Here is a 23,370-nt window from a genome sequence, read left to right as displayed (position 1 = left end):
CACCAAAGTATCATCAAAATTTGTTAGAAATGGGCCCATAGCAGATATGCTTGAGTGAACAATTGTAGTGTGCACTTGCAGACTTTTCAGCAAGTATGTGGACAGTGGCACTGGCTGTGCGTGTCTGTACATGTGCGTGTCAGGGTGTATTCATGTGTGTAGAGGACGAGTTAAGTGCGTGGGAGGAAAGTACCTCAGGCATGGGGCTCTTGTCAGTCGCTCCCTGGCTGAACAGGACCTGTCTCAGTGCTGCTCGGGGTTTGAAACTTCCAGACGCTCCCTTACTCACCGTGGTATAGTCCGCCACCACTTTCTGCTTCAGCTTCCTCTGAGAATGATGGAGAATATAATGTAAATATACAGTTTGTGTCTGCTGTGGTAGCCTGAATATTAGGAAGTCCACATAGCCTTGTGGTTGGCTGGGTGAAGTTTCTACCATTTGGCTTCAGGACGTAGATTAAATGTCATGGGGGCCTCAAGTTTAGGGATGATTTCGAACTGATCCTTCATCTACAAACAGAAGCTGAAGTTCATAGCCCTCACATGGTATCCCACAGTATTGAATCTGCGTTTGTCTGCTGACACCCTGTGGTTGGTAGTTGTCTCTGCAGCCAGAGTTATTCCATCTGTCACGCCCGCCTCTCTCTCGACCTCCCTCTGTCTCTCTTCCTCTCCTCCATTCCTCCACTGCTCCACCACTTCGCCTGGCTGAGTCACATCACCTCCCCTTCCTTCGTTGAAAGAGGTTGTTGCTTTTGAGGAAAGGCTGAATAGATAAGAGAGCATAAACACAAGGTTGGCCTAATGCTTGGGGCCTACAGAGAGAGAGATGGATGGAGAGAAGCAGAGGGAGAGATGGAGGGAGAGACGCAGAGGGAGAGATGGAGGGAGAGACGCAGAGGGAGAGAGGGGGAGAGATGCAGAGGGAGAGAGGGAGGGAGGGTGGTAGTAGAAAGGAGACTAGGCAGAGTATGGGATTACTATGTAGTTCATTTAAAAGAGAACGTATTCTTAATGATTGACCTGGTCAATAAAGGTTAGATACTTAAATGAACAATGAACCAAAGGGGGGGGGGTGAGTCCAATGCGGGGAAATTAAACTTGAGGAACTAAGAAGGACAGAGGAACTTACATTTCGAACAAAACACACACATCGATACCTCCCATTTAGCATGAGCACAGTAAATAAAACCAAGACATGGGCTGCAGAATGTAAACCGCTACAGGCCATTGAAATGTAATGACAAGGTATTGTGGCCTTCATACCACTTTGTTTCTGCCTCAGTCAAGCTGTTATGATCTTGCCAAAAATCTATAATGATTATGACAATGATTACCCCAATGCAATAATGAATGCATTGTCAGGTACACAGGCTAACAGTAAGATGGAAATAACAGAGATGACAGGAATAGCCTCAGTGAAACAAGGTAAAGAACTCTAGACAATCTGACACTGGTCGAGTCACAGGGCTCTCAGCTTTAGTTACAGTATGACCAAGGTGAAACCTCAAAAACAACCTCACCTTACACAAATTCACGCATACCTGACCCTCACCCAAATACACCAACTACAGTATGTCCTCTAAGGGCTTTGGGTTACATAGCAAAAATGTACCTTGAGTTCCCAGCCATACATCCATCACACCAAAGACATCAACCTACAGTAATCTAGAGCAGGGCTTCCCAAACTTGGTCCTGGGGCCCTCCCTAGGTGCATGTTTTGTTTTTTACCCTAGCACTACACAGCTGATTCAAATAACCAACTCATTGTCAGCTGTGGGTAAAAACCAAAACGTGCATCCAGGGGGGGCCCAGGACTGAGTTTGGGAAACCCCAATCTAGTGCTTTAAAGCAGTGAGTAATACACACGATACAAGATACACACACACTGCATACTTTCAGAGAGCGTAACTAGTCTCTCTCACACATACAAACACAATCCACGCCACAGTGCCTAACATCAAAACTCCATGACATCAGTGATTTAATCATAGATACTCATGACTGACCCACTCTGCCCATTCATCGCCATTTACCCATTGTTGTCTTAGCTCTCCTGATCAAAACTTGTGATTGCTTTATGCCTCTCTCTAATGTCAATATTCCTTGTCTACTGCTGTCTTAGCTAGTTCTTATTGTTTTATTTCACTGTAGAGCCCTCACCCGCACAACATGCCTTAGATAGCTCTTTTGTCTCACCCCCCACACATGCGGAGCCCTCACCTGTCTCACCTCACCTGGCTCACCTCACCGGTCTCACCTCACCTGTCTCACCTCACCTGGCTCACCTCACCTGGCTCACCTCACTGGTCTCACCTCACCGGTCTCACCTCACCTGGCTCACCTCACCTGTCTCACCTCACCTGTCTCACCTCACCTGTCTCACCTCACCTGGCTTAACTGGTGCCTCCACTTTACCTCCACTGTACTCACATCCTACCATACCATTGTCTGTACATTATGCCCTGAATCTATTCTACCACACCCAGAAATCGTCTCCTTTTATTCTCTGTCCCCAGCGCACTACACTAGACTATCCTACTCCTCCTCTGTTCCTCTGGTGATGTAGAGGTTAACACCTGTAGCCTCCAGTTCCACTCCTATTCCCCAGGCGCTATCATTTGTTGACTTCTCTAACCATAAAATCCTTGGTTACATGCATGTTAACATCAGAAGCCTCTTCCCTAAGTTTGTTTTACTCACTGCTTTAGCACACTCCGCCAACCCTGATGTCCTAGCCGTGTCTAAATCCTGGCTTAGGAAGGCCACCAAAAATTCTGAAATTTCCATCCCCAACTACAACATTTTCCACCAAGATAGAACTGCCAAAGGGGGAGGAGTTGCAATTTACTGCAGAGATAGCCTGCAGAGTTCTGTCATGCTATCCATGCTATTCTGTCATGCTATCCAAACAGTTCGAGCTTCTAATTTTAAAAATCCACCTTTCCAGAAATAAGTCTCTCATTGTTGCCGCTTGTTGCAGACCCCCCCCCTCAGTCCCCCGCTGTGCCCTGGACACCATATGTGCATTAATTGCCCCCCATTTATCTTCAGAGTTTGTACTGTTAGGTGACCTAAACTGGGATATGCTTAACACCCTGGCCACCCCACAATCTAAGCTTGATGCCCTCAATCTCACACAAATTATCAAGGAATCTACCAGGTACAACCCTAAATCCATAAACACGGGCACCCTAATAGATATCATCCTGACCAACTTGCCCTCTAAATACACCTCTGCTGTCTTCAAACCAGTATCTCAGCGATCACTGCTTCCTTGCCTGCGTCTGTAATGGGTCTACGGTCAAACGACCACCTCTCATCACTGTCAAACGCTCCCTAAAACACTTCAGCGAGCAGGCCTTTCTAATGGACCTGGCCCGGGTATCCTGGAAGGATATTAACCTCATTCCGTCAGTAGAGGATGCCTGGTTATTCTTTAAAAGTGCTTTCCTCACAATCTTAAATAAGCATGCCCCATTCAAAATTGTTTTAATTGAGAACAGATATAGCCCTTGGTTCACTCCAAACTTGACTGCCCTTGACCAGCACAAAAACATCCTGTGGCGTACTGCATTAGCATCGAGATATGCAACTTTTCAGGGAAGTTAGGAACCAATATACACAGGCAGTCAGGAAAGCAAAGGCTAGCTTTTTCAAACAAAAATGTGCATCCTGCAGCACAAACTCAAAAAAGTTCAGGGATACTGTAAAGTCCATGGAGAATAAGAGCACCTCCTCCCAGCTGCCCACTGCACTATGGCTAGGAAACACTGTCACCACCGATAAATATACGATAATCTATCATTTCAATAAGCATTTTTCTACAGCTGGCCATGCTTTACTCCTGGCTACCCCTACCCCGGTCAACAGCTCTGCACCCCCCACAGCAACTTGCCCAAGCCTCCCCATTTCTCCTTCACGCAAATTCCTTGTGTAACTCTGTGTTGTTGTTTGTGTCACACTGTTTATCTTTCTCTTGGCCAGGTCGCAGTTGTAAATGAGAACTTGTTCTCAACTAGGTTATCTGGTTAAATAAAGGTGAAATACATTTTTTTTAAACACAGTGACCAAAGAAGGGCCAGACGTATACTGGATGTCAGAAGGTGAATTCACCAATTTGTAAGTCGCTCTGGATAAGAGCGTCTGCTAAATGACTTAAATGTAAATGTAATGTAATGTATACAGAATGGTGTCGTCTGCATAGAGGTGGATCAGGGAATCACCTGCAGCAAGAGCGACATCATTAATGTATACAGAGAAAAGAGTCGGCCCAAGAATTGAACCCTGTGGCACCCCCATAGAGACTGCCAGAGGTCTAGACAACAAGCCCTCCGATTTGACACACTGAACTCTATCAGAGAAGTAGTTGGTGATCCAGGCGAGGCAGTCATTTTAGAAACCAAGGCTGTTGAGTCTGCCGATAAGAATGCAGTGATTGACAGAGTCGAAAGCTTTGGCCAGGTCGATGAAGAGGGCTGCACAGTTTTGTATTTTATCGATGGAGGTTATGATATCGTTTAGGACCTTGAGCATGGCTGAGGTGCACCTATGACCAGCTCGGAAACCAGATTGCATAGCGGAGAAGGTATGGTGGGATTCGGAATGGTCAGTGACCTGTTTGTTAACTTGGCGTTCGAAGATTTTAGAAAGGCAGGGTAGGACAGATATAGGTCTGTAACAGTTTGGGTCTAGAGTGTCACCCCCTTTGAAGAGGGGGATGACCTCGGAGGCTTTCCAATCTTTAGGGATCTCAGGCGATACGAAAGAGAGGTTGAACAGGCTAGTAATAGGGGTTGCAACAATTGTGGTGGATCATTTTAAAAGAGAGGGTCCAGATTGTCTCGCCCAGCTGATTTGTAGGTGTCCAGATTTTACTCTGGACGGTTCCGACCTAGAATATGTGGACAACTACAAATACCTGGGAATCTGGTTAGACTGTAAACTCTCCTTCCAGACTCACATTAAGCATCTCCAATCCAAAATGAAATCTAGAATTGGCTTCCTATTTCGCAACAAAGCATCCTTTACTCATGCTGCCAAACATACCCTCGTAAAACTGACTATCCTACCGATCCTTGACTTTGGCGATGCCATTTACAAAATAGCCTCCAACACTCTACTCAGCAAATTGGATGCAGTCTATCACAGTGCCATCCATTTAGTCACCAAAGCCCGTTATACCACCCACCACTGTGACCTGTATGCTCTCGTTGGTTGGCCCTCGCTTCATATTCGTCGCCAAACCCACTGACTCCAGGTCATCTATAAGTCGATGCTAGGTAACGTTCCACCTTATCTCAGCTCAATGGTCACGATAACAACGCGCGCTCCAGCAGGTATATTTCACTGGTTACCCCCAAAGCCAACTCCCCCTTTGGTCGCCTTTCCTTCCAGTACTCAGCTGCCAATGACGGGAACAAATTGCAAAAATAATTGAAACTGGAGACTTATATATTTCCCTCAGTAACCTATCGCTGCAGCTGTACATAGCCCATCTGTAAATAGCCCACCCAATCTACCTACCTCATCCCCATATTGTTTTTATTTACTTTCTGCTCTTTTGCACACCAGTATTTCAACCTGCACATCATCATCTGCTCATCTATCACTCCAGTGTTAATTTGCTAAACTGTAATTACTTCGCTACTATGGCCTATTTATTGCCTTACCTCCCTAATCTTACTACATTTGCACACACTGTATATAGATATTTCTATTGTGTTATTGACTGTACGTTTGTTTATCCCATATGTAACTCTGTTGTTGTTTTTGTCGCACTGCTTTGCTTTATCTTGGCCAGGTTGTAAATTAGAACGGTGAAATAAAAAAACAATTTTAAACTACGTTACCACCTGTTTACATCCACTATATCTCAATCCATTAAAGCTGTTGACTTCAAGTATCATTGAAACACAATCGTCTTTTTGGGTTGACACCTGTTGGTCTGTGTTAGTTCTGAGGGGAACCGCAAATCAACACAGTGCATAAAACGAACACATTACAACACAGTATAAGTATACTGATTATTATACAAAGAAGAAGCGTCAGATTGTCAAGGCATTGATTGAGTGTAATAATGAAAGACACAATGTCCCAGATAGTGCCTTCACAAGTCTACTTCTACGGTAATAAAATAAAGTCAAATTAATTACCTGGCTTCAGTTGGATCCATCTTGCTTCAGACAGTCATCTTTCTTTTCTGTTGGCTCTCTCACTCTTTCTCTCTTTGATTCAGTCCCTCCCTATCCTGCCTCCTTCCCTCCCTTTCTCTAGCACCCCTGCCCTCTAACTGGCCCGACGAGAACAACTGGATTTCTAAAATAACTCATCTGCACTACGGCCTAGTTAATGTGTAGCAGTGGTGTTTGTTATGAGGGTGGCGCTGATTCATTTCTTTTGACTAGATGGTTTGTGTTGTTTCATGTCAATCAGTGATATTGATCATTCTGAGGTAATAGTTCTACAGGAAGTGATCATGTCCTCTAAAACCCTGTCTGAGGAGTCTCTACATAGAGAGACGTGAAGAGCACCGCCTATAAGGGTTATAAAACAGAGTGAGACACCGAATGGTAGTTGACTGGGGAACGAGGTGATTGAAAAACAGGATAACTGTCAAATGACAGACAGATCAGCAGACATGTAGAGAGGACGTGGGAAGGGAAGTGGAAAAGGTTAGAGAGGGGATGTGGCGACAGATGAAGAGAGAGGGAGGGAGAGAGGGGATGTGGCGACAGATGAAGAGAGAGGGAGGGAGAGGACAGGGTAACGATAGCCAAAGACAGAGAGGGCGCGTGAGAAGTATAGTTTAATAAGTTAATGCTACGTCGAGGAATGCAGACACTACATACCAGATGTTATACACACCATTACACCGTCATACACACACAGACCACACAGCCAGACATGCAATTAATGAGCAAGAAAACAAAGCTAGAAATAATGTATGCTGCAGTCATACACTGAATAGAACAGTATCTAACACTTACAGTTATACAGTGAATAGAACAGTATCTAACACTTACAGTCATACACTGAATAGAACAGTATCTATCACTTACAGCCATACACTGAATAGAACAGTATCTAACACTTACAGTCATACACTGAATAGAACAGTATCTAACACTTACAGCCACACACTGAATAGAACAGTATCTAACACTTACAGTCATACACTGAATAGAACAGTATCTAACACTTACAGTCATACACTGAATAGAACAGTATCTAACACTTACAGTCATACACTGAATAGAACAGTCTCTAACACTTAGTCATACACTGAATAGAACAGTATCTAACACTTACAGTCATACACTGAATAGAACAGTATCTAACACTTACAGCCATACACTGAATAGAACAGTAGCTAACACTTACCGTCATACACTGAATAGAAAGGTATCTAACACTTACAGTCATACACTGAATAGAACAGTAGCTAACACTTACAGCCATACACTGAATAGAACAGTAGCTAACACTTACAGTCATACACTGAATAGAACAGTATCTAACACTTAGTCATACACTGAATAGAACAGTATTTAACACTTACAGTCATACACTGAATAGAACAGTAGCTAACACTTACCGTCATAATAACAGCTGCATACCAGGTCACTTTTACAAGAGATTCTTTATTTAAAAAATATATACAATTGATCAACTTTGTTGAGCGCCTCCCCCACCTTAATCAAAACAAATCAATGTCTGCATATACTGTATGTGATTTGAGAATAAAACTAGTTTGTCTTTAGTAAAATCACCTGTAACAATTCAATGTTAAAAAGTGCTGTAAAATATTATACAATCCAATACATGGCATTTCACTGTACTTGTGCACCTGACATTAAAAACTAGAAACTTGAGTGCCATCTATCCATCGACCCATCCCTAGTTTCCATGTTAAGTCTCCCAAAGAACAGTCAGCCCTGCAGAGTGACAGGTGTGTCCTCTGACTAAGTGATCCTGAATAATGGCGGCATGATGATGAGGCTTTAAGGAATGTCAATAACTCAGGGATAACACCTACAGAAGACCTGCCTGTGCCCTAACAGTACTGACACAACTATTACTGTACAGATATAAGAATCAATCACTTGTGGTGATCCAAAACCACGGCACAGAGACAACCTGGATGGGTGTGATTGTTCGAGGAGGAATGCACTGCACACTGAATAGTAAAGAAATATGACAGATTGATACATCCCTAACTTATTTTGTAAAACACATCAAGACAGTAGTAAAAAAAAAAAAAAATTACAATAGTTTGATCTTCACGTCCAAGCAACAACTTATCAAAGAACCATTCAAATATACAACATCCTACTGAAGCAGCATTAATAACCATATAAAAACCACTTCAAAGACTTCAAATATGACATATAATGCTAATATATTTTTGATATGTTTGTGGTTGATTAATGCAAGATAGAGACAGGAACCTGTATAGCTTTAATCTTCCCTATCTAAATATTAGCTTGAGTACTACTGCAACACCAGTAAATAATACATTTGACATTTACATTTTAGCCATCCTTATCCAGAGCGATTTACAGGAGCAAGTATGGTTAAGTGCCTTGCTCAATGGCACAGACCAGTTTATTTCACCTTATCAGCTCAGGGATTCGAACCAGCAACCTTTCAGTTACTGGCTACCTATCGCCACATAATACTCAGTAATATACAACTGTAATACTATAGATGGGTGTTAAATCTGTATTACCCTAAACACAGCGTTTTTTACTCAATTGTTAGTGTGGATCTCATACCTGTGTGTGACACATTACAAGTTTGCCTGTTTTACAAACAGCACTGTCTAAAACTGATTTTTATAAACATACGATTCCTCATTGGTTCGAATGTGCAAAGAATATATATATGTATATATTTGAAAAACATACAAGAACAGTACGGTTGGTAATCAATAATCAGCCTCATTGCCAAAAGGTTATATAATACATTATGACATATTGTGAAAGCATGTCAACACTTCCACCTGGTCTATCAGATCTGGACCAGGTGGAACTCCTACCATATTGCTTACACTGTACCAATCCTATTCTCTCAGGTCTACACAAGTAAGGTCAGGGACAAAGGGATGTGGCTGATCTTCTCTCTCTCCCCATTAGCACCTCCCCTATCTCTCTCTCCCTCCCCTAATTATCCTATACATATGATGAATAGTATTGGTCCCTCTCGGTTTCTCTTTTGATTCGACATAGAGAAGAGAAACCTGGGTCCCCTACTTGGTCTATACAGTCTGCATCTCTCTCCCTCTACTGATCTCCATACATGGTCTATACAGTCTGCATCTCTCTCCCTCTACTGATCTCCATACATGGTCTATACAGTCTGCATCTCTCTCCCTCTACTGATCTCCATACATGGTCTATACAGTCTGCATCTCTCTCCCTCTACTGATCTCCATACTTGGTCTCCAGCTCCTCTGCAGTCCCTCTCAGGTCCATATCTCTCAGCTTATCCAGCAGGTGGTACAGTAGAGGGCGCGCTAGCACCCCTCCCCCTCCCTGAGCACTTCCCTTAGCCCAGACCCTCAGCATCTGGTACTGGGCTTCCTTAGTGTCACGGAGGTGGTCATTCTCAGCCCTCTCTATAACGATGTCACTCACACCCAGCGAACGCACCAGCTCCTTCATATGGTACGGGGGGACTTGGTCCAACACCGAGTAGATCAACTCAGAGACTGGAGGGAGAGAGGAACAGAGTGGTGATAGGGTAGCGAGATTAAAATAGAGTTCAATATAGACTACATGGCCAAAAATATGGATGCCACCTTTCCAACAAGTCAGTTTGTCAACTTTCTGCCCTGCTAGAGATACCCTGCTAGAGATACCGAGGTCAACAGTAAGTGCTGTCAACAGTAAGTGCTGTCAACAGTAAGTGCTGTTATTGTGAAGTGGAAACATCTAGGAGCAACAACGGCTCAGCTGCAAAGTGATAGGCCACAAAAGCTCACAAAACGGGACCGCTGAGTGCTGAAATGCGCAAAAATAGTCTGTCCTCAGTTGCAACACTCACTACCCAGTTCCGAACTGTCTCTGGAAGCAACGTCAGCACAAGAACTGTTCATCGGGAGCTTCATGAAATGGGTTTCCATGGACGATCAGCCACACACAAGCCTAAGATCACAATGCGCAATGTCAAGCGTCGGCTGTACTGGTGTAAAGGTTGCCGCCATTGGATTCTGGAAACGCGTTCTCTGGAGAAATGAATCACGCTTCACTATCTGGCAGTCCGATGGTACGAATCTGGTTTTGGTGGATGCCAGGAGAACGCTACATGCCCAAATGCATAGTGCCAACTGTAAAGTTTGGTGGAGGAAGAATAATGGTCTGGGGCTGTTTCATGGTTCGGGCTTGGCCCCTTAGTTCCAGTGAAGGGAAATCTTAACTCGACAGCATATAATTACATTCTAGACGATTCTGTGCTTCCAACTTTGTGGCAATAGTTTGGGGAAGCCCTTTCCTGTTTCATCATGACAAAGCCCCCGTGCACAAAGCGAGGTCCATACAGAAATGGTTTGTCGAGATCGGTGTGGAAGAACTTGACTGGCCTGCACAGAGCCGTGACCTCAACCCCATCAAACACCTTTGGGAGGAATTGGAACGCTGACTGCGCGCCAGGCCTAATCGCCCAACATTAGTTCCCACCTCACTAATGCTCGTGGCTGAATGGAAGCAAGTCCCCGCAAGCAATGTTCCAACATCGAGTGAAAAGCCTTTCCAGAAGAGTAGAGGATGTTAAAGCAGCAAAGGGGGGACCAGCTTCATATTGGAATGAGATGTTCGACGAGCAGGTGTCCACATACTTTTGGCCATGTAGTGTATATAAAAAGAAATTCACATTCCAACACACACACAAACAGCAGTTTTCATGAATTCTCAGGATTTTTTGGAGAGTAAAAACATATTTCCATTCAAAATCCTAACCCTTAACCTAACCAAACCCTAACCTTTAAAAAAGTCCTCACTTTCCAGAATTGTTCTTGTTGTCCTACCTTGTCAGGACATTCTGATGACTCGTCAGGACATTCTAGTCCTGATAAGATAGGGAAACATGTGCACCCACACACGTTCGCATGCACACACACACACACACACTTACTCTTGATCTCCTTGGGGACACAGTCCGGTAGCTTGCTGAGGGGCTCCTGTTCACTCTCACACACTGGGCTACATGAAGGGATACACTGGTTGAGAACATTCTCTGGGTCCTCTTGGATCAGCCTCTATAATCACAGAAAATGGAAAACATCAGAATTCTACTATATAGAACTGCATCCACTACCAGTGCATCCTAAACCCAGGGACCACAGCACAATCAATAAAGGAAATCCTATTGGTTTCCTCCCATCACTATGGTGCAAACAGTAAAATGCACTTGGGTATTCAAAACAGTAGTTGAAATGGTATCTATTTTTTCTCCATACAACCCTTTTAGAGGTTTTTATCAGATTGGGTTTGTCCAGTCAGGTCAGAGGTGAAATGTGAGATGTCAGGGGTCAAAGGTGAGAGGTCAGAGATGTATCTCACCCGAGTAGACGTCTCAGAAACCTGAGAGGTGATCTCAGCAGAGGGAAAGGAGTTAGACCCCTTGGGCTTCCGTCGGACCACTAGTACGCCAATGATCCCCACAAACACCAGTAATAACACACAAACACAGACGAACGCAGCCAACAGATAGGGATACCAAACACCCCATCTAGTATCTTCAGCTGGAAAGAGGGGAAAACATGCAGAGAATGAATACATTCTGCAGCCCTTACGGCAGAAATAGTCTAGTTCCAATATATTTAAGCAAAACAAAAAAAAGTTTAAAAGTATCTTTTGACCAACCAAATAAACAAACTATGTTTCTAGCCTGACCCAGCCACGAAGTATCAGAAACTCACATTTGCCATCGACAGTGGGATGTGTGCCTGAAGAACACTCCTGCTGGCAGTCAGCAGTCAGCTCACAACTGGAGAGAAAATGCACACAGGAAATGGTATATTATTGAAGAGGAAGTGGCCCGTTTGTGAAGAGGAAATGATTAATGTTGAGTCATGTGAAGAACAGCTCTACAGAAGAACAATCCAGGCCATCCTGTTGCAGCATACCCCCTCCGGAAAGACAGCACACTGAAAGAGACCAGCGCTTTATCAGTGGTCACCACTGCCTATGGTCTGGATGTATGGATATATCCTGCCTGGTTGGCCCTGTCCGGGGGTATAGACCCCTACTGTCGCAGCCATCAGTAATTAAGCTGCAGTAGTTTATGTGTTGGGGGGCTAGGGTCAGTCTGTTATATCTGGAGTATTTCTCCTGTCTTATCCAGTGTCCTGTGTGAATTTAAGTCTCTCTCGCTCATATATATATATATGTGCTGACCTGTTGCACCCTCTACAACTACTGTGATTATTATTATTTGACTGCTGGTCATCTATGAACGTTTGAACATCTTAGCCATGTACTGTTATAATCTCCACCCGGGACAGCCAGAAGAGGACTGGTCACCCCTCAGAGCCTGGTTCCTCTCTAGGTTTCTTCCCAGGTTCCTGCCTTTCCAGGGAGTCTATCCTAGCCACCGTGCTTCTACATCTGCATTGCTTGCTGTTAGGGGTTTTAGGCTGGGTTTCTGTACAGCACTTTGTGACATCTGCTGATGTAAAAAGGGCTTTATAAATACATTTGATTGGTAGATTGATTGATAAGCAGTAAATTAGGGTGAATCAGGTGTGTTAGTGCTGGGCTGGAACTAAATCCTGGACATGATGACCTTCTCCAACCTTACATAGCAACAGACTGTAGGTCTCCAGGACCAGGGTTGGTGTGACCACAAAACAGCTGACATGGCAAAACACTTCTGTCTTTTAACTCACCCACGGAAAGAAGTTTGTTGCACAACGTTGCAGACAGTTTCTATAAAACTTCCCATTTACATGCAGAATGATCATTTTTGTTACTTTGTTTTTATTGAACAACACAATGACAATACAAATCAAGTAAAAGAACAAAAAGGTCTGGCAGGTACAGCACCCATCATACATTTTCCCTCCCTCCTCTTGAGTTCTTAAAGCATAGGTCATATTTCCTTAACAATGTCTATCCATTGTGTCACTGTGGGAGGGTCTTTTTGTAGCCATTTCCTAGTGACAGCCTTTTTACTGGCTGCCAGTAGGACCTTCAAGAGGTACTTTTCTCTATTGTGTAAATTATCAGGCATTTCACCCAAATACAAAGAAATTAATGTTTGTTCTATGTCAAATCCAATTATTTTTTCAATGTTAGATCTTATTTCTCCCTAGTAAATTTTAATTGCGGGGAAGGACCAAAGTACTTGAGGGTGATCCCCCTTGATAGCCCACATTCTCTCCAACAAGGGTGTAGGGAGCCAGTCTGTTTTAATTTCAGTTTAGGTGTTATGAAGAAACGTATAACATTCTTCCAACAGAATTCTCTCCATGACCTTCAGTTGGTAGAGCTTAGTTGAGACTCAAATATGTTCAACCATGTTTCATCTGTTATTTCAATGTTAAGTTCCTCCTCCCATTTCTGTTTAATACAGTTTGTAGAATGTTTCTTTGAGGATAGAATACCCAAGTGTTTTTTTTGTTACTCCCCAAGTTGTATGCGTTAGTGAATACATGGATACATTTTGAGGTGCTTGAGGGTCAATCACATTTATCTCCATTAAAAAATAGTGTTGAACTTATATGTATCTGTAAAAATGTTGTTTATCTAAGCCATGTTGTTTTACTTAGGTCCTGGAAATTCTCCAGGATCTCATTCCTTAAAATTGTACAAAATCATGTGATGCCTTTCTATGTCCACTGTTTAAATCTGCTATCCTGAATTGCAGGGATGAAGCTGGGGTCTTATGTGGGCCAACTCAGCAGTTAGACCTCTCTGTCTAAATTAATTTGCTTAACAACCCATAACCATGTCTTAAGAGAGAAATTAATCCACTGATTTTGTCTATTGTATGGGTATCTCTGTCAAAGTAGCCTCGGACTGTATGGGTATCTCTGTCAAAGTAGTCTCGGACTGTATGGGTATCTCTGTCAAAGTAGTCTCGGACTGTATGGGTATCTCTGTCAAAGTAGTCTCGGACTGTATGGGTATCTCTGTCAAGGTAGTCTCGGACTGTATGGGTATCTCTGTCAAAGTAGTCTCGGACTGTATGGGTATCTCTGTCATAGTAGTCTCGGACTGTATGGGTATCTCTGTCAAAGTAGTCTCGGACTGTATGGGTATCTCTGTCAAAGTAGTCTCGGACTGTATGGGTATCTCTGTCAAAGTAGTCTCGGACTGTATGGGTATCTCTGTCAAAGCAGTCTCGGACTGTATGGGTATCACTGTCAAAGCAGTCTCGGACTGTATGGGTATCTCTGTCAAAGTAGCCTCGGACTGTATGGGTGTCTCTGTCAAAGTAGTCTCGGACTGTATGGGTGTCTCTGTCAAAGTAGTCTCGGACTGTATGGGTGTCTCTGTCAAAGTAGTCTCGGACTGTATGGGTATCTCTGTCAAAGCAGTCTCGGACTGTATGGGTATCTCTGTCAAAGTAGTCTCGGACTGTATGGGTATCTCTGTCAAAGTAGTCTCGGACTGTATGGGTATCTCTGTCAAAGTAGTCTCGGACTGTATGGGTATCTCTGTCAAAGTAGTCTCGGACTGTATGGGTATCTCTGTCAAAGCAGTCTCGGACTGTATGGGTATCACTGTCAAAGCAGTCTCGGACTGTATGGGTATCTCTGTCAAAGTAGCCTCGGACTGTATGGGTATCTCTGTCATAGTAGTCTCGGACTGTATGGGTATCTCTGTCAAAGTAGTCTCGGACTGTATGGGTATCTCTGTCATAGTAGTCTCGGACTGTATGGGTATCTCTGTCAAAGTAGTCTCGGACTGTATGGGTATCTCTGTCATAGTAGTCTCGGACTGTATGGGTATCTCTGTCAAAGTAGTCTCGGACTGTATGGGTATCTCTGTCATAGTAGTCTCGGACTGTATGGGTATCTCTGTCAAAGTAGTCTCGGACTGTATGGGTATATCTGTCAAAGTAGTCTCGGACTGTATGGGTATCTCTGTCATTGTAGTCTCGGACTGTATGGGTATCTCTGTCAAAGTAGTCTCGGACTGTATGGGTATATCTGTCAAAGTAGTCTCGGACTGTATGGGTATCTCTGTCAAAGTAGTCTCGGACTGTATGGGTATCTCTGTCAAAGTAGTCTCGGACTGTATGGGTATCTCTGTCAAAGCAGTCTCGGACTGTATGGGTATCACTGTCAAAGCAGTCTCGGACTGTATGGGTATCTCTGTCAAAGTAGCCTCGGACTGTATGGGTGTCTCTGTCAAAGTAGTCTCGGACTGTATGGGTGTCTCTGTCAAAGTAGTCTCGGACTGTATGGGTGTCTCTGTCAAAGTAGTCTCGGACTGTATGGGTATCTCTGTCAAAGCAGTCTCGGACTGTATGGGTATCTCTGTCAAAGTAGTCTCGGACTGTATGGGTATCTCTGTCAAAGTAGTCTCGGACTGTATGGGTATCTCTGTCAAAGTAGTCTCGGACTGTATGGGTATCTCTGTCAAAGTAGTCTCGGACTGTATGGGTATCTCTGTCAAAGCAGTCTCGGACTGTATGGGTATCACTGTCAAAGCAGTCTCGGACTGTATGGGTATCTCTGTCAAAGTAGCCTCGGACTGTATGGGTATCTCTGTCATAGTAGTCTCGGACTGTATGGGTATCTCTGTCAAAGTAGTCTCGGACTGTATGGGTATCTCTGTCATAGTAGTCTCGGACTGTATGGGTATCTCTGTCAAAGTAGTCTCGGACTGTATGGGTATCTCTGTCATAGTAGTCTCGGACTGTATGGGTATCTCTGTCAAAGTAGTCTCGGACTGTATGGGTATCTCTGTCATAGTAGTCTCGGACTGTATGGGTATCTCTGTCAAAGTAGTCTCGGACTGTATGGGTATATCTGTCAAAGTAGTCTCGGACTGTATGGGTATCTCTGTCATTGTAGTCTCGGACTGTATGGGTATCTCTGTCAAAGTAGTCTCGGACTGTATGGGTATATCTGTCAAAGTAGTCTCGGGACTGTATGGGTATCTCTGTCATAGTAGTCTCGGACTGTATGTGTATCTCTGTCATAGTAGTCTCGGACTGTATGGGTATCTCTGTCATAGTAGTCTCGGACTGTATGGGTATCTCTGTCAAAGTAGTCTCGGACTGTATGGGTATCTCTGTCATAGTAGTCTCGGACTGTATGGGTATCTCTGTCAAAGTAGTCTCGGACTGTATGGGTATATCTGTCAAAGTAGTCTCGGACTGTATGGGTATCTCTGTCATTGTAGTCTCGGACTGTATGGGTATCTCTGTCAAAGTAGTCTCGGACTGTATGGGTATATCTGTCAAAGTAGTCTCGGGACTGTATGGGTATCTCTGTCATAGTAGTCTCGGACTGTATGTGTATCTCTGTCATAGTAGTCTCGGACTGTATGGGTATCTCTGTCATAGTAGTCTCGGACTGTATGGGTATGTCTGTCATAGTAGTCTCGGACTGTATGGGTATCTCTGTCAAAGTAGTCTCGGACTGTATGGGTATCTCTGTCAAAGTAGTCTCGGACTGTATGGGTATCTCTGTCAAAGTAGTCTCGGACTGTATGGGTATCTCTGTCAAAGTAGTCTCGGACTGTATGGGTATCTCTGTCATAGTAGTCTCGGACTGTATGGGTATCTCTGTCATAGTAGTCTCGGACTGTATGGGTATCTCTGTCATAGTAGTCTCGGACTGTATGGGTATCTCTGTCATAGTAGTCTCGGACTGTATGGGTATCTCTGTCATAGTAGTCTCGGACTGTATGGGTATCTCTGTCATAGTAGTCTCGGACTGTATGGGTATCTCTGTCATAGTAGTCTCGGACTGTATGGGTATCTCTGTCATAGTAGTCTCGGACTGTATGGGTATCTCTGTCATAGTAGTCTCGGACTGTATGGGTATCTCTGTCATAGTAGTCTCGGACTGTATGGGTATCTCTGTCATAGTAGTCTCGGACTGTATGGGTATCTCTGTCATAGTAGTCTCGGACTGTATGGGTATCTCTGTCATAGTAGTCTCGGACTGTATGGGTATCTCTGTCATAGTAGTCTCGGACTGTATGGGTATCTCTGTCATAGTAGTCTCGGACTGTATGGGTATCTCTGTCATAGTAGTCTCGGACTGTATGGGTATCTCTGTCATAGTAGTCTCGGACTGTATGGGTATCTCTGTCATAGTAGTCTCGGACTGTATGGGTATCTCTGTCATAGTAGTCTCGGACTGTATGGGTATCTCTGTCATAGTAGTCTCGGACTGTATGGGTATCTCTGTCATAGTAGTCTCGGACTGTATGGGTATCTCTGTCATAGTAGTCTCGGACTGTATGGGTATCTCTGTCATAGTAGTCTCGGACTGTATGGGTATCTCTGTCATAGTAGTCTCGGACTGTATGGGTATCTCTGTCATAGTAGTCTCGGACTGTATGGGTATCTCTGTCATAGTAGTCTCGGACTGTATGGGTATCTCTGTCATAGTAGTCTCAATGTCTTTCCATTTGGATTCATATTCTGAATTGCACCAACACACCAGAGGTCTCAATTGGTCTGACACAAAATTATATTTTAGGTTTGGTAAGGCCATACCCCCACTATTTGTTGGTAATTGTAATATTGTATATCTAATTATTGGTCTCTTACTGTTCCAGATAAACCTTGATATAGTGTATCCTGTTCCCTAAACTGTTTAGGTGGGATTTCTATGGGCAGTGATTGGAACAAATACAGTAACCTCGGCAGTTTGTTTGTTTCAATTCTACTACTAAGATCCAAGGGAAGTGAATTCCGCCTGTCCAGGTCATCATATACTTTCTTGTTGATGTGATTGTAATTCATGTCATGAAGTTTGGGTGTATCTTTTGTTTGATATACTCCAAGATATTTAATGGATGAAGAGGTATACTTACTCTACAGCTCTTCCTGTGGGGTATAATTATATACTAGGGCTGAACACAAGAGTTTTAACGGACAAAAGAGTGTCAGCTTGTTCACAAGCCAGTACTCACATTGTGCATGAAAGACAGGTCTTGTTGCTTTTCTTGTCTCGGAAGTAGAAGTCCTTACATTCACACACGGTGTCACTCTCTTCCTTACCTGTCAACAAGAGTATGTACACTCAGTACACACACAAACTTTGTCATTCACACAAATAATACTACTAGTAATACAAAACAAAGGGTTGTCATTATTATGTAATAACCATTATACTGTGTAATCCATAAGTAAATACCAGGTTGGGTGGAAAAATGTGAAACATTATGAACCACACTAGCAAGACAAACTCACATAGTTGCGTTTCTCTCTCTCCAGGTCCACATGTCTTGCAAGGGAGGCACTCCCGTGTTCCCGAGTTTATTCTGTTTTGGTAGAAGCCTTTTTTGCAGCGACACACTGTGTTCTTACTCTTCTTGCATGGTGAAAACACTTCCTCATTGTCTACAGGTGTATGGAACAACACAGCCAAGGAGAACAGAATAGAGAGAAAGAGAGAGAAGACAAGAGACATTTGCTATCATACCATATTGAGACCATCAATAGTGATGCCATTTTTTTCAATATATTTTGTAAATAATTGCACATTATTGTCAATCATTGAAAATGTTTCGAAATAATTGTACTGTACCAACACAGAGTGTACAACGGAGGCAGTTCTTGGCATAGTTACTCTTCTCTCGGTACGTCCTGCCCTCTTCACAGTGGACACATAAGCTATTGTCGCCGTTCTTAGTGCAGTGCTCCTTCAGCTTAAACCCTGGAGAAGACAATACATACATACTAAGGGGGAGGCAATACAATCCAGCATATTTATTTACTGTAAAACCTGGTGATACGTCAGAGTTAAAACTAGGCTAGAGACAAATATAGTAAACAGTATGTAGGGCCTACCGTGTGACAGATGACTGTCTTTTATACACAATAAAACCTGGTAATATGTCAGAGCTAAAACTAGGCTAGAGACAAATATAGTAAACAGTATGTAGGGCCTACCGTGTGACAGATGACTGTCTTTTATACACAATAAAACCTGGTAATATGTCAGAGCTAAAACTAGGCTAGAGACAAATATAGTAAACAGTATGTAGGGCCTACCGTGTGACAGATGACTGTCTTTTATACACAATAAAACCTGGTAATATGTCAGAGCTAAAACTAGGCTAGAGACAAATATAGTAAACAGTATGTAGGGCCTACCGTGTGACAGATGACTGTCTTTTATACACAATAAAACCTGGTAATATGTCAGAGCTAAAACTAGGCTAGAGACAAATATAGTAAACAGTATGTAGGGCCTACCGTGTGACAGATGACTGTCTTTTATACACAATAAAACCTGGTAATATGTCAGAGCTAAAACTAGGCTAGAGACAAATATAGTAAACAGTATGTAGGGCCTACCGTGTGACAGATGACTGTCTTTTATACACAATAAGGGTAGAATCTTGAAATAAGGTTTTTGTTTAAAGCTGAAATCCTTAACTGGTGGAACTGCCACATCCATTTGGGATATTACAACAACAAAGAAGTTACTGCAAACATAGGTTTTCCCCCTCTGACATCAATGCACAGGCACACATCTCCCCCGCTGCACCGAGTGAGCCAATTGAAGCACACGTAGGCTTCTCTTTTGCCTTGCGCAACATTTCGTGATCCAGAAACAAGAGACCACTTGTGTGGCTGTTTTGTACGGGAATCTTGGAATATTTGGACAATTAAACATTTTTGGTTCCTCTCAGGGGAAAAGAAAATAGACTTTTAAAACAGGATTGAGTGAAGTAGCATCAAATATGTTGATTGAGCAACTAATGATCATGGAGAGTTTGACAAAATGACCTTGTATCTTTCAGTCTAATACGGCTGTTTACTTACTTTTGTAGCTCTTTGTTAGACACACGCTTTTTGTAAACACCTGTAGGTAACTGTCCTCTCCCAAGTTTAGCTGGAATTTAGCCCCGAAAATATTTGAAAAAATGTGATTGGTTGATGATATGACATTGGCCTACATTTCTTCTTGCGCTGCGCAGAATATCAGATCTCAACAACATTGGAGAAGTGTTAAAAACGTCAATCAGCAGTTGAAACAAAAAGAAATCATAAACAAGTTGAGGAATGGGGCTGGAGAAACGTAACTACTCTCAAATTCATAGACAGAGCTATGCTATGAGACCATCCATGATATCAAAATGATCGTTTTAATCATGTTTTGAGACTATACAATATTTGTTAACATTTACTTTGTTTACAAACATTGGAGTAAAACAAGCTTCTATCTTGGGTTCTGATGGGGTACGACAGTTGAACTAAGCTCATGGGCATTTCTAAGTTATATTCTTCAGGAATCAATGGGTACATATCATTCATTAAATCCAAAAATGGATGTAGTTTTCCCCTGCAGATTTCCCCTTCAACATCAGTCAGCACACATCCTTATGCCATAGTATATTGTCATAAGGGCAACTTGACTGCAAAAGAGACAGGTTGGAATGTCAATTCTCATCAAATTAATAGGAAGTCAATCAAATAAAATAAAAATCTACCTTTTTCTAAATTAGTAGTGTTTCAATTTGTTGATACAATGAGGGACATGATTGTTTGGTTGCGGGACGTGGGACAAAGGGCAAAAATGAGGGACTGTCCCACACAATCTGGGACATATAGTTACTCTAGTTCTAGGGCGAACAGTGGCACTGTTCCCTTTGAAGCGGATTTGATCTTTAACTCGTTGCATAGTGTATGGAAAAGTATAAGTTACAGCCATGTTACACTCGGGAATGGAAAGGCCCAGTTGTATAAGTACAGTGTAATATAGTACAGTACAGAAGGCCTACCTTCATGGCACTTTCGACAGCATGTCCTGTTAACAGTGTGGTAATGACTCCCCTCAGGGCATTGAAACTCCTGGGTCGTAGGAAGTGGTGGTGCTGAGGGGGAGGGGTCTACTGACCAGCACTGCAACATTACATTACATTGTTGTTATAGAACAGATCCAATCAAATACCAGTCATATGTAATTACTGAAAATATTTTATAACTGATTGACAGGCTACTGTATAGGCCTATTCCTGAAATGATTGACTAATTGATTGGTGTGAATAATTCACAAATTTGATGGATTGGTGGGGGATAATTGATGTATTGCTGAGAAATAAGTATGACTAGATGGGGCATTATGTTATTGGTAGAGGACTCGGCATTATGCATCTGTTCATGTTAAAGTTTCTTACCAATATGAGCAGAGCGCAAACGTTCAGAATGCATTTTTCCTTCCATTTCCCTCTCAAGACGTCCATTCTTTCACACCACTCTTCTCACTAACACCATCCTTAAAATAACAACACCTGCAGAAAGGAGAGATGGGGTAAAACGTGTGACAAAACTCTTCATAATGCTTTCACACATTAGGCCTACTTGACTTACCTTTTGTCAATATGAATCAGTATTTCGCTGTGCAAAAATAACTTTTTTACTACCATGTCAAGGTTATATAGATATGAACTTTGTTTGATTTAAAACGTATAGCCTAGCTAGCGTTATAACGTAAGTCTCGGAAAATTATGTACATGCATTTATTTTAGAATGTAACCGTTTATGTAGGCAAGTCAGTTAAGAACAAATTCTTATTTACGACGGCCAAACCCGGCCGCCCTATGGGACTCCCAATCACGGCCAGTTGTGATACAGCCTGGAATCGAACCATAGTGTAGGTAGTGATGCCTACTAGGGCCGAGATAGTGCCTCAGAAAGCTACGCCACTCGGGAACCCATTTATGGCGCGGTACATTATTTGTACATTATTATCCTGGACTTAATTAATAGAAAGTTCATATCTAGTTCAAGAATCAAAACTTCACTTAAGCCACAATAAAAACCGAGAAAACGTATTTAGTTTCGATTTCACTGTAGCGTACACCCACTGTTTTTAGCCGCAGAAGTCCGATATTATCAATCTCTTTTCCCAAAACTACAGGCGGAGAGTTACCGTCACTTACCTTTATCAAAACCGCTCATACATGACAAATGGCGATGCAGTCGAGTCTCCAAAATTAAAATCTAATTTGTAGTAAGACTTTAAGAAATGCATTCCAATCTCAAAAGATACGCCAGGGTATTAAATCGCGAGCTCTAGTGAGAAGGCGGACTCAAACGGGAAAATGGAAACGTCATTGTTTCAAGGAAGTCTGACTTGCAGGGCGTACTACAGGTTACGCCATAGGTAGTATGATAAAGGTTTATAATACTCGGTTGAGCAATAGCAGGCTGTGCGCCTATGGGTCACAAAAGACATTTCCCAAGTGTATATAAAAATAACAATTGAAACACTGCTAGGGGAATTGTTTCTTTTATCGGAATGTAGCGTAATGCAACAGGTGAGAGGGTGGTATGTTGAGCGATTTGTTACATTCAGTATCACTACGTCAAGGAAATATAGTATCTAACAAAGATATCTACGTATTTTTCAGGAGTTGTGTGTCCCTGGACATAATCAGAATTCGTGTAAACAACCCTTTTGAAAACATAGCTTGTCTCTTGGCACAATTTACCCCGAGTATGGAGTAAATTGAGTATGAGAACAGGGGAGCCTAAGCATAGCGAAACATTTCTAACTGTACATTTTAAAACATTTACATTACATCATATCCCAGCGATAATGTATTGTATTACGGAAGAAAACACCAATTGTGCCAATTGTGTCCAAGAGGGTCACAAACTCAACTGAGGAAGGCATTTTTCATCTTTTAAACTTGACTAATCACTCAAATGCGAGGTGTCTTCAAAATACTATTCATATTATGCATAAAACACACTAAATGTAATCCTTTGTATGGGATATGTTGATTAGACATTGGCTCAACTTGTCCCTCGCCCAATCAGAATCACTGTTATATTCGCCAAGTACATTTACACATACTCAGAATTTTACTTGGTGATATGGTGCTACTAGTGATAGACAACATTTAGAGACAGACAGCAGAGTTTAAACAAAGTTTACATACATTATATATACACAATAATGGTACAATTTACCCCAAAGAAACCATTTGACTATATTTGCCCACACAGCTACAAGGGAGCACTTTCATGCTAGGTTTAGGACCTCCTATTGTAGCTTATAAAGACCCCAACTGATGTATAAAACCAGTGCAGGCTGCTGAGGAGAGGACGGCTCAGACAAATGGCTGGAACGAATGGAATTAAAAAAATGGAAACCATGTGTTTGATGTACTTGAAACCATTCCACTCATTCCAGTCAAGCTGTTACCACGAGCCCATCCT

The 23,370-nt window shown here is 42.6% G+C and overlaps 2 protein-coding genes across 4 annotated transcripts in view; both read right to left on the bottom strand.

Annotated features, from left to right (window-relative positions):
- Positions 1-6,242, bottom strand: part of LOC135521893 (uncharacterized) — a 16,039-nt gene extending 9,797 nt beyond the window's left edge. The window contains exons 1-3 of one of the 2 annotated variants that reach the window (XM_064947684.1): positions 6,156-6,242; positions 544-766; positions 194-328 (exon numbers count right to left, since the gene is read on the bottom strand). In XM_064947684.1, the coding sequence (XP_064803756.1) occupies positions 194-328; positions 544-766; positions 6,156-6,175 (378 nt within the window). In that variant the 5' untranslated portion in view covers positions 6,176-6,242. Of the gene's footprint in view, positions 1-193; positions 329-436; positions 516-543; positions 767-6,155 lie in introns of those variants that run through there. The other variant, XM_064947685.1, reaches the window with a different exon arrangement.
- Positions 6,243-7,623: 1,381 nt separating this feature from the next.
- LOC135521919 (tumor necrosis factor receptor superfamily member 1A-like) lies at positions 7,624-22,249 on the bottom strand. 2 transcript variants are annotated; one of them, XM_064947732.1, is made up of 10 exons: positions 22,086-22,249; positions 21,321-21,434; positions 20,925-21,045; positions 18,722-18,850; positions 18,385-18,534; positions 18,105-18,192; positions 11,921-11,988; positions 11,562-11,743; positions 11,134-11,257; positions 7,624-9,712 (listed from the first exon to the last, which is right to left on the bottom strand). In XM_064947732.1, the coding sequence occupies exons 2-10, from the start codon at positions 21,384-21,386 to the stop codon at positions 9,423-9,425; spliced, it is 1,218 nt and encodes a 405-aa protein (XP_064803804.1). In that variant the 5' UTR covers positions 21,387-21,434; positions 22,086-22,249; the 3' UTR covers positions 7,624-9,422. The 2 variants fall into 2 exon arrangements, with proteins under 2 accessions (XP_064803804.1, XP_064803806.1); XM_064947734.1 differs by lacking the exons at positions 20,925-21,045; positions 22,086-22,249 and having other exon boundaries at positions 21,321-21,409.
- Between the last annotated feature and the right edge of the window lie 1,121 nt (positions 22,250-23,370).

Source organism: Oncorhynchus masou, chromosome 30, assembly GCF_036934945.1.
Source record: "Oncorhynchus masou masou isolate Uvic2021 chromosome 30, UVic_Omas_1.1, whole genome shotgun sequence".
Lineage (NCBI taxonomy): Eukaryota > Metazoa > Chordata > Actinopteri > Salmoniformes > Salmonidae > Oncorhynchus > Oncorhynchus masou.
This window is presented reverse-complemented; position numbering and strand designations above follow the sequence as displayed.